The sequence below is a fragment of the Cyprinodon variegatus genome, unplaced genomic scaffold, assembly GCF_000732505.1.
Source record: "Cyprinodon variegatus isolate N-32 unplaced genomic scaffold, C_variegatus-1.0 Scaffold1896, whole genome shotgun sequence".
Lineage (NCBI taxonomy): Eukaryota > Metazoa > Chordata > Actinopteri > Cyprinodontiformes > Cyprinodontidae > Cyprinodon > Cyprinodon variegatus.
Genome location: NW_015152349.1, coordinates 21,495 through 37,609, shown reverse-complemented (window position 1 = coordinate 37,609; position 16,115 = coordinate 21,495). Strand labels below are relative to the sequence as shown.

At 37.2% G+C, this 16,115-nt stretch overlaps 1 protein-coding gene across 8 annotated transcripts in view; it reads left to right on the top strand.

Annotated features, from left to right (window-relative positions):
* The window catches only part of clec16a (C-type lectin domain family 16 member A), a 49,818-nt gene that overhangs the window by 23,347 nt on the left and 10,356 nt on the right, over positions 1 to 16,115 (top strand). For all 8 annotated transcript variants that reach the window (XM_015404914.1, XM_015404920.1, XM_015404916.1 and 5 more), the window contains 7 exons: positions 503 to 622; positions 2,434 to 2,543; positions 4,025 to 4,069; positions 6,767 to 6,817; positions 6,956 to 7,084; positions 7,261 to 7,381; positions 15,611 to 15,762. In XM_015404914.1, the coding sequence (XP_015260400.1) occupies positions 503 to 622; positions 2,434 to 2,543; positions 4,025 to 4,069; positions 6,767 to 6,817; positions 6,956 to 7,084; positions 7,261 to 7,381; positions 15,611 to 15,762 (728 nt within the window). The remainder of the gene's footprint in view (positions 1 to 502; positions 623 to 2,433; positions 2,544 to 4,024; positions 4,070 to 6,766; positions 6,818 to 6,955; positions 7,085 to 7,260; positions 7,382 to 15,610; positions 15,763 to 16,115) is intronic.

Below are 16,115 nucleotides of genomic sequence, written 5' to 3'. Positions count from 1 at the left end.
GTGTGTTGGCTTGGAATTTTTTTATTTGCTCAATTCCTGATAACTTGCTTTGTTTATACTGGCTACATTAGTCATGCAATAATGATTGTACTCTGATCTAGAGCTCAGAGCAAACACATTTTACTCATATAATAAATTTCCTACTTTTTTCCTGTAATTCCCGATACCTAGCAAATAATTACTTAATCTCACACATGGATCAAGTTGTAAAGCTCTCGCTATCCTATTCTTTAAGAACACTGAATCCTTATCTTAACTACACTTAAATCTGACAGCATTTTTTTCTGTAACATTGAAAAAATGTCTGTTTTTTTATTTTAATCAGAGAACATTTCAAATAGCATCCTTCTGTTGAAAAACTATTGATAAACCGATTTTAGAATAATTTATTCAAATCTACATAGTTAGATCAGAACTAAGGTGAAGCTTTTTCTAGCTGTTGACTGCTCTTTTTTTATATTTTAAGGTGTTTCTTTTTCAGACCTTTCTATTTTTGCTACAGGTGTAAACCAGGATCTTCTGGAGCGTCTACAGTTGCCGGTTCCCAACCAGGAGAGGGCCTCTTACAGCGTGGTGCTTGTGGAGAGACTGATCAGGATTATGAACCAGGCAGCGCTGCCAGGTCATATCTACTCAAAGGGTTTTAAATGCTGATTAATGCTTAACAGGCCAGACTTCTGGGCTTGGAGTCACCAAAAAGTGAAATGGTTTTCAAGAAAGTTCATGTTCATAATAGAAGTATTAGCAGTTTGTTGCTTAGTAACCAGATTATCACACAAAAAAAGCACATCATATCTGTTTATTGTGAAATAGTGACAACTTCTGTTCCTTGTCATTTCTCAAAATATTAGCATATGGTGATAAAGTTAATTATTTTCCATAATGTAATTATAAAACTTGAACATTCATATATTTTAGATTCATTTCACACTAACTGAAATATTTCAGGTCTTTTATTGTCTTAATACGGATGATTTTGGCATACAGCTCATGAAAACCCAAAATTCCTATCTCATAAAATTAGCATATCATGAAAAAGGTATCTAAACGAGCTATGTACCTAATCATCTAAATCAACAAATTAACTCTAAACACCTGCAAAAGATTCCTGAGGCTTTTAAAACTCCCTGCCTGGTTCATCACTCAAAAACCTTAATCATGGGTAAGACTGCTGACCTGACTGCTGTCCAGAAGGCCATCATTGACACCTTCAAGCAAGACGGTATGACACAGAAAGATATTTCTGAACAAATAGGCTGTTCCCAGAGTGCTGTATCAAGGCACCTCAGTGGGAAGTCTGGGGGAAGGAAAAAGTGTGGCAGAAAACGCTGCACAACAAGAAGATTGTGGAGAAGGGCCGATTCCAGACCTTGGGGAAGCAGTGGACTGAGTCTGGAGTAGAAAGATCCAGAACCACTGTGCACAGGCGTGTGCAGGAAATGGGCTATAGGTGCCGCATTCCCCCAGGTCAAGCCACTTTTTAAACAAAAAACAGCGGCAGGGGTGAATGACCTGGGCTACGGAGAAGCAGCACTGGACTTTTGCTCATTGGTCCAAAGTATTTTTTTCGGATGAAAGCACATTTTGCATGGCACGCTGTAAGGTGCCAGAGTCTGGAGGAGAGAAGGAAATACCAAAATGCCAGAAGTCCAGTGTCAAGTACCCACAGTCAGTGATGGTATGGGGTGCCATGTCAGCTGCTTGTGTTGGTCCACTGTGTTTTATCAAGGGCAGGGTCAATGCAGATAGCCATCAGGAGATTTTGGAGCACTTCATGCTTCCATCTGCTAAAAAGCTTTATGGAGATGAAGATTTCATTATTCAGCACAACCTGGCACCTGCTCACAGTGCTAAAACCACTGGTAAATGGTTTATTGACCATGGTATCACTGTGCTCAATTGGCCTGCCAACTCTCCTGACCTGAACCCCATAGAGAATCTGTGGGATATTGTGAAGAGAAAGTTGAGAGACACCAGACCCAACACTCTAGATGAGCTAAAGGCCGCTATCGAGGCATTCTGGGCCTCCATAACACCTCAGCAGTACCACAGGCTGGTTGCCTCCATGCCACGCCACATTGAAGCACCGATTTCTGCAAAAGGATTCCCAACCAAGTATTAAGTGTATAACTGTACATACTTATTTGAAGGTTGACTTTTTTGTATTAAGAATGGTTTTCCTTTATTGGTCAAATGAAATATGCTAGTTTTGTGAGATAAGAATTTTGGGTTTTCATGAGCTGTATGCCAAAATAATCAATATTAAGACAATAAAAGACCTGAAATATTTCAGTTTGCATGCAATAAATCTAAAATATATGAATGTTCAAGTTTTATCATTACATTATGGAAAATAATGAAGTTTATCACAATATGCTAACATTTTGAGAAGGACCAGTATGTCCTTTTAACCTTTTTTTTTTTTTGTTCCAGATGGTAAAGTGCGTCTTGCTACTCTAGAGCTAAGCTGCCTTCTGCTGAAGCAGTCCGTCTTATCTGGAAGCCACTGTTTAATCAAAGACGTTCATCTAGCCTGCCTTGAGGTGAAGCACATACCACATTCATGTGAAAAGAGTCATATTTCCTTATCTCTCCTGACACAGAATTGACATGACGCCAACTGTGGGATTGCCCTGCCTGTGCTCAAATGTACCCTATAGTGAACTGCCCTTCTATAACACCACAGAGTTGTGATGAGGCAGATAGCATTCTGCATTACCTGAAACATTTTCTGAGGCCTTTTTTTCTTTTTTGTCAGCCAACATTATTCCAAAGATGGCTAAGAAAACTAAATTTAAATGGCTTGTACACCAGATCAGTAGGGTTATTTCAAGGCAGCCACAGATAAATTGATATCAAAGCCCAGACAGTGTCTTTGCTTTAAGTACCCAGCTTACAAGACAAAAAATGGGAGATTTGTATAGATGAATATGTGGCCCCTTAGATTTAAAACCCTAACCTGTTTCATTTTAGGATAAGAGTAGCAGAGCTTTCCCTGTCCATGTTTTCGTTTTGCTACTCAACTAGAATTTGAGCTCTATAGTTTCTTCGGGTATACTCTGGATCTTCCTTGGCCGAGAGTCTTATTTTCTTACTAATTCATTTTGTTAACTGTTTTGTTTCTACTTTTGGTTTCAAAATAATATCTGTTCCTGCTCTGCCAAGTTCCAGGAACTATTACACAACAAAGATTGATTAGAGGGAAATTGAGTCCTGTGTTGTTCACTTTAGAGGCCTTTCTTGATTAGGTCTCTTATCATGCATCCTGTCTTCTGGAAGTGGGACGTCTCTTCCAGTCACAGCTATATATTTTTAAATGAATGAAAAAAAAAACAGAAAGTAATCTTAGAATAATCATTATGGTATCAAGTTGTTCCTCTCAGAGTGAAACAAATATTCTTCTTTGAGGAACCCAATTCTTTGCACGTAACTATTATATAAGTACAGATTCTCTAATTGCTGATAGTGATCTATGAATTATAAATAAAGCTTTACCAAAATAAAATGCAGTGATATTGATATGTTTGCTTTATTGAAATGGTAAACAAAAGTGGAATTAGAATCTAAGTTTAAATTAGACTGTATTTGCTCACTATTTTCCTTCCCTCCTTGTAGGTGACTTTTGTTGCTATTAATAAGGTGAAATGAATCACTAGCTGATTGACCAGATTGTTTGCTCTTGTTAGCAACGTTTCTAAGGAACTGCATCGGAAATGCACAACAGCCTTTCCCATTAAAGCTTCAATTGCCTACTCTCCAGAAGTGTGCTTCTGTAACACGTGTTGCATTTGCTCTCACTGCGTCACATTTGGAGTTGCAGGGAAACCCTAACCCACTAGGCAATAAAAAATGTTGTATTGCTTTCTGGAAGCAGCTGTTGGCTTTGGGAATCTTCTAAAGTTACACACATGCAGACAGATGGAGGAAGAATATGCTTCATGTGTGTTCTTGTTTTGTATTTCGTTTATAAAAATGTTTTGTTTGTTTTTGATTGGTATTCCAGACTTAATGTTTGTGTTTGCAGGGTGCCAGAGAGGAAAGTCTGCTTTTACTGCGGACATTTTACAAGGTAACTACATTAATAAATGCACTAAGGCTGGTATTATCTTTTCATTTGAGTAAAAGAAAAAAATGGTTTCAGATCTTTAAGTTCTGATTTTTGTTATGCTATAAGACTTGCCCACTCAAAAACCTTAGCTTGTCCCTGTGACACAAGTGAAAGCAAAAGTATTATTTAACTAACAGTTAATCTACTACATTTCTTGTAATTCATGGGTTTTCATACAAGAAAACCATCAGAACAGAAACCTCCTAGCTTATACAGGATTGGTCGGTTTGTAGGTTGAAATTGAAAGTAGTCTTCCTCAGGTAACTTACCTGAAGAACAGGTTTTTGGAAAGTTTTAACAGTTTTTTTTCCCCACACTTGTATATGACATGCTGTTATTCCTACCATTACTTTTACTTTTGCTTCGATCAATTCTCGATATCACCTTTAGAATCAGTCATAGGAGTCACCTATTGCTCCTTTTACTTTTGAATTGAAGGTTTCCTTTAAACTGATTCTGAAATTGTTACTTGAAAAATGCTGCCCTGGTATATGAAGACTGGGAAAATAGTCTGTTGTGACGCTGCCTAAATTTAATCATTAGAGGTTTGCAATAAATATTTTAACTGTAGAAGTGTCCCCATAAGTTTTTCTGACTTTTTTTAGACATGCCTAATATCGCTTAGCTCTGTTCCAATGAATCCATACAGATGCATCAATTTAATCTCCATCAGTTATCTGTAGATCTGCAGATGGTCTGTACTGCGGCTGGCTTTAATATGTCTGTTTTTCATTTTTGTACTTTTCTAAGTAGATTTTAAAACGCCCTTTTCTGACATTTAAACAGCATTTGATGTTGAGCCATTACAGCATTAAGGGATGACCAGCGTCACCATGTGGAAACCTCACTCTAATCACAGAACAGCTTGCCACTCTAGCAGTAATGCATGGAAGTGTGGCAGCTTGTTGAGGACACATTAGTAGGATAAATGAGGCACTTTTGCTGCAAAGATCATCTCTGCAGGAAATGCGACAGGGTTCTATGGAAGTTATTCAGTTCAGAGAACAGAAAGAAACTAACCAAACTTATGAAAAGATGTCTGCAGCTGGTTGATGCTATAGCTAGTACAGATCACCGAACGGAGAGTAAATAGCTGGAGCCCTGAGGCTACAGCTGTTGTTTGTGAACAGGGATAAAAGGCCTACTTTTCCACAAGTTTTTTTTTTTTTTTTCTAGGTCAATAAAAGAAATTGCAGACTTGCAATAGATGACTAACTCCTCTCTCCTAATGTTCTTCCTCTGTGTTTAGCTATAAGGAGTTATGGCTGCTAATATTTGTTGTCACTCTGTATCTGAGCCAAGTAAATGACCTGCTATCTTCTTTTACCTCCCCTCCATCCATCACATTTAGTTTCAGATAACTGGGGCCAAAAAGTTGTTTTTACAGCTCATGATACTTAACTGATATGATGTACAATGTGGTTGGAATAATATTTTCACTTGTCACATTACTAAAGTGTAGTTAAACAGAGTGATAATGTGGAGGAAAGTGAAACTTGCTTCACCAGGACCTAAAAACTAAAATCCTGCCAGAATTTTAGTGCCTGTCTGATTAATGATAATTGGGCTGGGTTGACCAATCAACAGTTTGTTTCTGTCTTGTATCTTAAAAGGGTAATTTAATAAAAATATACCTTGGTGTTTCATGAAATGAAAGCATTATTTCAAACAAAATTGATCACTGGTGGTTCCAAATAGGAGGGAGAAATGTCTATGTTGACGGGACTAACCCATACTTCTCGTGTACATTTGAAGGACTAGGTTGCTTTATTGCGGATGCTTTAAGGTTCATATCAAAATAATTGCTCTATTTTTTTAACCAGAACATGTAGATCTGACTCACAAATACCCCTCTTTTCACATGAGTCATTTCAAAATAGTTTTCCAGCTGTCATGGTTAAATAATGTGATGGACCTTATAGATTAGTATAAAATTATGTGGGAGGAGGAAGGTTATTTTTTTGGTTTCGTTTTGACACGACCTGAGTCTTCTGGTTGAAGCTACACCAGTGGTAGAAAAATGTAACCATGAGTGGCATGTTATAGACCATATTTGAAAGAAAATGGGGACAGTAGAATGAAAGCAGTAGCACCTGTATGAGGTGTTTAAGTATGAGTTGGATCGACCCCATGTGCAATCGGCTGCCTGTGATGAAGAACTGGATAGCATCTACAAGTTTAATGTTCTCCAGTCATAAAAATGTGCACTGGGTTTTCAGTTTAACTTCTTTGATCTAAAGTTTTTGCAAATTCTTCCATTCTTAGAAAGTTGTCAGGTGTTTAGTAGTTAACTTTGTAATACCCCATTGAAATTAATTTGAAGTTTTATTTAAGTAAAACATGTTTAGGCTTTGAGGTTTTGGACAGATGACATTTTAAAAAGAAGGCTTGGCTGGATCCTATTCTGTTAATTGCCCTTCATTCTTAACCCTAAGGCCCTACATTTCTGAGGGCTGAGACATCTTGATTGTTCTATAGAGAGGAGAGATGACTGGCTGAGGCTTAAAACTGATTTTAGGGGGGAAACTTTGTGCAAGTTTCACCTTTTCAAGAAATGAAACGAGACCCTATTTTTTTTAAATCAAAACACAAAGAACTCAGATTCTGATTTCAACTTGATTGTTCCTAAAGTTGTTTTTATCTCTGCTGTTGTCACAGGGCGAAGAAATCTTTCTAGACATGTTTGAAGATGAATACAGAAGCATGACGGTAGGTTAGCCAATATTCTGGTAACAGTTGTGGTAATACATTTGAAATGAATCGTCATTTTCTGTAAATTAAACTTTGGTCTAGTTTGAAGGAGTTTTGTCCCTCATCCAAATGTTTCTATTTATATTTTTGTTGCAGAATAAACCCCTGAATGTGGAATATCTAATGATGGATGCCTCCATATTGCTGCCACCCACCGGCACCCCGCTGACTGGTATTGACTTTGTGAAGCGACTACCCTGTGGTGACGTAGAGAAGACCCGCAAGGTTTGTCAACACGGATACATGCATATAAGTAATGAGTTCTGTGATTGAGTGTTAAATTCCTTGGAAAATGTATGTTAGAGGAAGTCAAAACTAAAGACATTCTGAGATTCTTCTTTTAATCCCTTAGGATGCTCATTCTCTGTAGCTATTTATCATGTATTTCTTTTCCCTTTTAGGCTATTCGGGTGTTCTTCATGTTGCGGTCGTTGTCACTTCAGCTTCAGGGTGAACCTGAGACTCAGCTTCCTTTGACCAGACCGGAGGACCTGATCAAGACTGATGATGTCTTAGACCTCAGTAAGGCACACTCTAACATTCTACATTGATTTTATAAATGATCACATACATAAGTGAAATTCAAGCTCAGTTTTGCACAATCAAAAGTCTTTATTTTATCCTTACAAGAAGGAACTTTTTAGAGCTTTCTGCACTCCACTTGTATACCCCACTGTTCCATTTAGCTAAGGAAACTAGCAGCTATACAACACAGATACCTGAGTGCAGAGGTAACAGATGCAACTACTTGCGCGTGCAAAGGTTAGCAACCACAGCGATGCAATGCTGAGTACACACTTAGCATCACAGCTTCCCACAAACTGATAACCTGAGCAGTTTTTCACACACCGTTCAAAGGTGTGTAGTTGATGTTTTGGAAACTTGTACATGGTTAGCTCTGCTGTGAAGGATGCAACTGCACAGTGATGTGAGCCGGTCCTGACAATCTGTGCACTATTTACAAACTCTGCCACTATGCATGTGATATATTCTTTTTTGATATTGGTAAGTGTTTGCATGTAGTTATGCTTGAAAGTTTACATGCGGTAACCCCACTCCAAGAAAAATTTAAATCTACTAAGTATAAATAATGCATACCTGAAAAAAAAGTTATAATAAAAGTGGACTAAATGATTATTTAGTAAATTTTTTTTATTATTATTTAGATTTTTTTTACTGAAAAAAATAATTCTGACAAACAGTCTGTCTCAGATAAATTAAAGCACCTTGATCATGAACTGTGAATCACCACACCAGTCAACAGGTACAGAGGTCTTACTGAACATTTCCTGAATATTTCATAAAAACCTCTGATTTCAATTCATTTAGCAGGCAGCTTATTTTTTTCAGGCCTTAATGAAAGGATATGTAAACTTTCAGGCACAACTGTATGTAATATTATGCGTTTAGTCTTGAAAATGAGTCATGTTGTTTCAATGTAAACATTTTAGATATTGAAACCTTGACCCTTTTTTTTTCTCTTTTGATTCAAAAATTTGTTATGTAACTAAAGACAGGGAGAATTAATCTATGGGTGCCATTTCTAAAAGACCAAAACAGACATTTGTCTTTTTTTTTGTTTCTAAATCTTAAACTTGCAGATTTTAGAGGTAATTTAATTGACAATTGACAATTTTCAGACCTTTGCAGAGGTATATAAGATAGGTGGATAAGATTTGTTTCACATGTAAATATTGATCAATCATAGCTTTATCGATTAGTGCTCCAATAGGTTGTACTTGGCTCATCCCTCTAATTCTGACCACCTACCCTGTTACTGCTGAAAAAAAAGCTTACCACAGGAGGATGTTTTATTTGCTGAATTGTCATCACCTCTGACCAGAGGTCTACTTCACAAATACTAAATTCAGATATCCAGAATAAGAGATAAAGCCAAGCTTTCCCTGGCATGATGAATACCTTCTGACTCTCATCTGTTTCATGAAGAAGACATAGCCTTTTGAAGACTAATACATATAAATGGCTTGTACTAACAAGTAAAAAGGTGGCTGCACCCATAAATATATGGTTAATGGTAAATGGCATGTACTTATATAGCGCCTTTATAAAAGTTAGGAGACTTGACCAAGGCCCTTTACACTACATTCATTCACCCATTCACGCACATACTCACACACTGATAGTGGCAAGCTACATTGTAGCCACAGCTGCCCTGGGGCTCACTGACAGAAGCGGGGCTGCCGTACACTGGCACCACCGGGCCCTCTGACCACCATCAGTAGACAATGCAGGTGAAGTGTCTTGCCCAAGGACACAACGACACTGAAAGTCGGAGTCGGGGCTTGAACCGTCAACCCTTTGATTTCAGGGCAAGCTCCTACATCCAACATAACTATTGTATGTGTTAAAAAGCTAAATTGTCTGACAGAGGGGGTGCCCACCATCCCTAGAATCCACAACAAAAAAGGCCTGTAGGGTTTTTGCCAGTGCATCTCAGCGTAACAAGCTGTTGTGCTCAAATAAGTTACCATTACGCTGAAAGTCATACCAATGCACTTATTTTTTTATTTTTCTGAACATAATGTCCCTTTCACTGATTTCTGAGCTTTCTCCTAGCACATTTCAGCACGAGTGCTGAAAAATTTAGAATTACAGTGGAGTTATGCTGATGCCCTGACTTTTAATGAGCCTAACAGCCATGGTTATGGTATTTTAAACATATTTATCTCATTTGCAAATATACATTAGGCTAGGACTATTAAGATGTCATTGGCTCACCAAGGCAGATGAATGCACAACAGCCCCGACAGCAAGTAACAAGTTTTAAAGAAAAATAAAAAAAAATCGCTTCTCAACACTGCATATAAGTTTTATTTATTTATTTTATAATATAACCCAGTATTACGTGAACTTTGGGGTTTTCTGCAAACAAAATCCCCTTCATGTTCTTCAAAGAGCATGTATTAGTAGACTGAAAAGTAGTCCACCTTTTCCAAAGTTCTTGAAGTAGGTCATTCTTCTCTGGCCAAGGGAGGTTGTGAAGATGTGTATATACTTTGCTAAGACTTTGAGCATCTCCTACCTCATACGAGAACATACCACTAGCGCAAAATCAAGCCCATCACAGACCGTCTGTGTGGCACCATTCTGTGCTATGCTGAATTGGGACCCAGCACAGGTACTGCCATTATCAGAGATGTGGTAACGCTCATAGAGATAATTGTTGGTAAAAGTTCAATATGGATAGGTAATTGTAAAGGAAAACACATGAGTATGGAGCTACTTTTTTGGCCTGAATTTATGGACAAAACATCTGCCTCTTTCTCATCCATTCCTCTAACCCTGTCAAATCCTGTCAACTCAGGGACGTTGACCCCAACAGCTTTCTTTGGCTTTCAGAAGTAAAAAAAAAAAAAAATCTGTCAGTCACTCCGTAGAACCCCTGTCCTCCATGGCTTCTGAGAAATTGTCTCTGACCCTCGCTGTGGAGGGCTAAAGTTATACCCTCTACCCCTCCTTATGTCTACTACACCAAAAAGAGTAATTGGGACATCAGTACCCAGTACACCAGAAGATGTGGAGGAGGCCGTAGGAAGGCAACAACCCAGCAGTAGGACCACTACCTCTACCTTTATGCAAGGAGGAACTGGAGCAGCACTGCCAAAAGTTCTGCTAAATGACCTCCAGCAGGCTACAAATGTGCATGTGGCTGCACAAACTGTTAGAAACCAATTCAATCATCCTTCATTCTGACTGGTTTGGCAGTGGGTCAGCAATGGTGTGCGGTGGCATTTCTTCGGAAGGCTACACAGCCGCATGGATGCCACACAACACTGAGCCTCATTTTGACCTGTTTTTAATAACATATAAAAGTTGGATCAGACCGGTAGTGTGTTTTTCCACTTAAATTTTGTGAGTCCAAATCGAGGCCTCCATTGGCTAATAAATTTTATTTATTTATTGATGATTTTTGTTGTCAGCACAGTTTGCTGGCTACAAATACTCTTACTTTCAGGACTTTTTCAACAATGTTGGAAATGCTTATACTTTTTAAAGGATTAAAATACAAATCTACCAAACATGTCCAAATATTTAGTGGAAGATATTCCAAGGCCACAGATTTCTGTTGTGCTAATGATCCGAATTTAATGGATCGGTGCTTGTTCATATAAATTGTTTCTGAACACCTCATTGGTTTTCTTGAGTATTAGTGACTCTGCAATCTGTGTCATATGTAGGTAGTGTTGGCCTTTAAATGTTATCTTGTCATCTGCTTTGAGTCAATCAGAAACGCATGGCTGGTAGCAAATCATGGTGTAAACCTGTAGTCTGATTGTAATGCAACAGTGGTTGTATTTTATCATCTATTCTATCTTTGTCTTTGAAACCCTTTTATGGGTTGCATATTTTTATTATTTTAAGACTGTACATGATTACCAGATGACACCTTATGACCATTTTTTAATCGGGAAGATTACTTGAAGAAATACTTTTGATTAATATATTAAACACAGACCAAATATCTTCCATCTGTTTTACTTTCATATATAACTCAGTGGCTGAAACTCTTTGTTCTGATTTTTCCAAATGCTGCTCGAAAGAGGCTGTGGTAGATCTAGGTACTGACAAGTTGTAAGGTGTTGTGTGGTGTGACTTCCTGGAATTGATGTCACAGAAAAAATTATCTTGAACCATCTGTGTAGTAATTAGTTTTTTGTTTTTTTTTGGAGTTGCAGACAGCTTAACAGAAGTGTGATTAAAAAAAATGTCTTTCCTAATTTGACTATGTTTGTAAGCTAGGTAGTTATCTAAATACACATTCTTAGTAATTATAAGGGGGAGGAAGGTTTTTTTTTTTCTCCATGTGTGGGCAGAATAAAACTTTTCTCCCTCCCACAAGTGTTTTTTTCTGACCATTAGGCTGCAATCACCCACATTCCACCTCCTAATCTATTAACTTTTGAATCATGGAGAATTAGAAGAGAAAGGTCGGGTTTCATGTTGGACATTGCCAAATAATGTATTTTTTTCCCCACCATTTTTTTTCTTCTTAATAATAAAAATAAGTTTCTGGTAGATACTGCCCAGCAACAAAATAAAGGATTGGAAATTTGAATTTGGTTGATGAATTGTTATAACAAAACTACTTTGTAATAAATCTTAGACATTTTCAAGGCTACCAGATTACCCTACTTGATCACTCATTGCTGTGGGATCGTGTCCCCTTCTTCAACTAGCACTTGCTTCTCAGAGTATTTATCTTCATCTCCCCGTCTTGATCAGCAACCCCAAACTGATTCCAAAAGTGTTCAGTAGGATTGACTTTAGGACTAGAACCCTCCATCCTGGAGTTATGGAGGGTAGTCTGTTAAACCTCACTTTATGGGTGGAGTATTGACCTTCTTTAGAATGGTGTTTTGTCTGGAAAATGGAGACTGGTTACAGAAATGAATTTCAATACTTCTCCGTTGAAATTGTCTCCAGTTATGAAGTGTTGTTTGTCCTGTTGGGGAAATGCTTTCCTATGCCATCAAGCAGCCTCCCCTAAAAGTCCCTTATATTCGATAAAGGGTATTCGGCAAGTCCTTTCTGAATTCATTGTTAGAAAAGTATTTATTTATAAACATTGTACAGGGGAATTTGTGTGTTTTTCCGTGTGATGAGGCGTCTTTACAACGAAGAAATAACCAACAGAAAAAGTATAAATCTAATATGAGTTTGATTTTCTTACAATAAAGTGTGGCCAGTAGTTTTAATGTTACCCACTCTCAACGAACAAGTATAACCAGTTTCCTTGTGTCACTCAGTGAACAGTAACTTTGTGATGAGTTGCTTTGCAGGTTTTAAGACTTGAGTTGTCTGTAGCTTTGTTGTAAAATTAGTTTATGTCATATGGTTTAATTCTTGGAAGAGCAACAAAGTTTTATGGAAGTGCTGTGTTGTACTTTATAGGAGCCTAGTTAGTCCTTGGGTTGCTTCCTTGCCAACTTTCTGTTTCAATAAGAAGGGCTAAAAAAAGAAAAATGACGCCATCACTAAACCTAAAAATGATGGCTATTTGTAATGAATCATCCAGACTGTTACATGAGCAAGCAGACCCCTTTCTGTCAAAGTAAAAAAAAAAAGAAAAAGAAGTGGGGGCGGTATGGTATTTCCCATTTTGTCGGAGACTAATGTTATCAAAGTTCCCCTGATTTCTTTGACCATTTAATTATTAGTGTACTGTTATAACTATAGAAAACCAAGGACTACCTCTCCAGCCGAAGGTACTTTTCACTGGTCTCTGCTTGACTAGGAAGTATTCAGTTTCTGGCAATCCCCTTTGAACTTTAATCATACCCCATTTCTTACAAGTTCCTGCTTGTTTGTATTCCTCCACACCCCTCTGTTGTAAACACACACAAAAAAAAAAAAAGATTACATTGCTTCCTGTATATAGACTCTAGCACAACAAAGAAAAGAATATTTGTTCAAGAATAGAGCTGCAACATGTTTCGCTGGAAGAGCAGTAGGCATAGTGAAAGAGTCAATGGGCAAAATACTTCAAAAGGAAGATGAAGAGAATTTAATCAAGGGGTTGTACACTTGGTTGTACTTGTTAACATTTGGAAAAAGTCAGTGGGCGTTATGTCAACTAAAACCGGTGGTGTCAGTTCAGGTCAGTTCTACTTTTGGTGTTTACTGGTTTTGTTGTGCACTGCAGTAAATAATGCTCACATGTGGGCTTATCAGTTCTTGTTGCTCCTCAGCATGTGGGAGCAACAATAACTGATGGCTTCTTCTTGTTCTTTGAAGTGCATCAAGCCAGACAATTCTGGTAGACTAGACATCTGTCTGGGGTTCTGTGTAAGACAAGGCAAGATTATTTGTATCACACATTACAGTTACAAGATAATTTGAAGTGCTTTATATGAAGAAAGAGAATAAAAAGAAAACAAGTTAGGCTAAAATCTATGATGCTTAAAGCACATTCTCAGAACATTTTTGCGGTCTTCTGTAAATTTGTTGCAAATTGGTGAAGCAAAGACATTTTTTTTTCTGGTTTTGTGGATGCAGATTAGACTCGAACCAGATGACCTGAGGGGTTTGAAGGGTTGATAAAATGACAAATCTTGCATACAAGTCATTCAGTGATGTGTGAACTAACAGAAGTATTTTAAAGCCTCTTCTCCTAAATGCAGGGAGCCAGTGTAAGAACTTAAGAGATGGAGTGATGTGCTCTACTTTCATAGTTTTAGTGAGGACACAAACAGCAGCATTCTGGATAAACTGCTGCTGCCTCACTCTTAAGGCAGAGCTGTGAAGACACTTTTCAAGTTATACTTTTTCATTTATCAAAAAAACTTTGAATAAAAGCTTTATGTACATGAGGATTATGTAAAGATCTTGCAATTCGGCATTGGTTTTATCTTGGAGTTTGGAATCGGCTTTTAATTATTTTAGAGCAATTACAAATTGTTCAAACCACTTCAGAAAGTAATTCCAAGGAGTTAAATAAAACACTATTTGGTACAATATTATTTTATTAAATTATTTGCTTAATTAGAAATCAATAACTTTTGAGTTGATTCTTGACCTTCTGGGATTGTTCCTGAAGGAGCAGTTAAGGGGAAGACCACCAAACTTCTTTAGGTAGGTTTGACTTATGAAGCTAGAAGACATGAGAGAACTCATCTTAAAGGACTCTTTGGTCATATTTTGGAAATCAAATACAATGAGCATTTGAGGAAACACAAACATTAACACTGTGTTCATGTTTAAAGCTTTAGTGAATTAAAGGTTAGTTTTAGTTTTATAAACAACAGCTGAGTTGTTTTCAGCTTAGCATGTCAGGCCTGCAGCCGGGAAACTACTGTCCTTTCAGATGTTTTATCCCTCCAGTCTCTGGTATCTTAAAGTTTTCTGTAATCTCAGGGAAATGTTGCAAAATGGTCTATCTTTGCAAAAATTAGTTCTGAGAGATCTACTTGGACTTTGATCGGCCAGATTGTTGACCTAAACAGGGGTTGAACAATGAAGTCATTTAGCCATGTCATCTTACATCTCCCCGATGTGTCTCTTCTGGGAGAGAAGGTGGCAAAGAGGATCAGACAAGCATGAGTGGCTTTGACATGAAAAGACCAACCGGGAAGTTTTCTTTCAAAGGAACAATTATGAATTTCAGCTGAAGCATTAAACGGAAGTAGTTCTTTTAAAGTTTGTTTGAATAAGAGATGCTGTGTGTGTACTCCTTCCTCAGATTACCACTTAAGTATGAACTTGTCAGTCTAGGTTAACTGGAAATGTTTTTGTCGCATTGGTTTTTAAGGGGAACTGAAAAAGGCTGATGTTTTAGTTGGAATGTGGTTATATTGTTCCTTAATTAATATCCTGCCAAGTCCTTCCTACTGTTTTGTTGATGTGCTAGAAATGGCGAAAACACAGGTTCCCACTCAGATAATTGCACTTTTAATAAACACTCAAATCCTGTTACATTTTTGAATGCATAGAAATATAAAAAAATTAATTAATGGAAATCTACGGATTTAAGTTTGACCCTGAAATTGGTTTGTCAGTGAACATGTGACCAGAACCTTGTAGCTTGATACATTACAGATTTGTTATTTGCTGTATTTCTAGCCTATACCTAATTTTAATATACCAATTAGAATTTTCTGTTCAGTGCTAAAATATTTAAAACTCAATGGAATAAATTGTCTAAGTTGAATTTCAATTAAATTTACTTACATTTTAAACAAAACTTCAAAACATAGAATCCTATTGTAACTAACAAAAATCTCTTTTTTTCAGATAACAGTGACTTAATAGCATGTATGGTGGTGAGCAAAGATGGCAGCCAAGCCCAGAGGTTCCTCGCTGTAGATGTGTACCAAATGAGTCTAGTTGAACCAGAAACAAAACGCCTTGGCTGGGGAGTAGTCAAGTTTGCAGGACTTTTGCAGGTAAGAGAAGTAATTGTTTTTTTTTTTTTTTAAGATTTTTTTTTCTTTACAACTTTGTACAAATGTCTCAAAAGTTAAATTGATATTCAAATACCATACCTATGGAGGAAAAACAACAACCTCAGACAATCTCCTAACTCTTAGATCATTCACCAACTTCATCTGTTACCTGTGAAGTAATCTATCTGAAGAGAAGGACAGAGTCTGTTCTAAGAAAATTGCAGAATAAAACTTAAAAAAACTTTGAGTTTTTCTTGTTTTTTTTTTTTTGTTTTTTTATGAACCCAAATCTTTATTTAAAAAGGCATCCGTTAGTCTTAAAAAAAGATAAATACATATATATATATATGTAT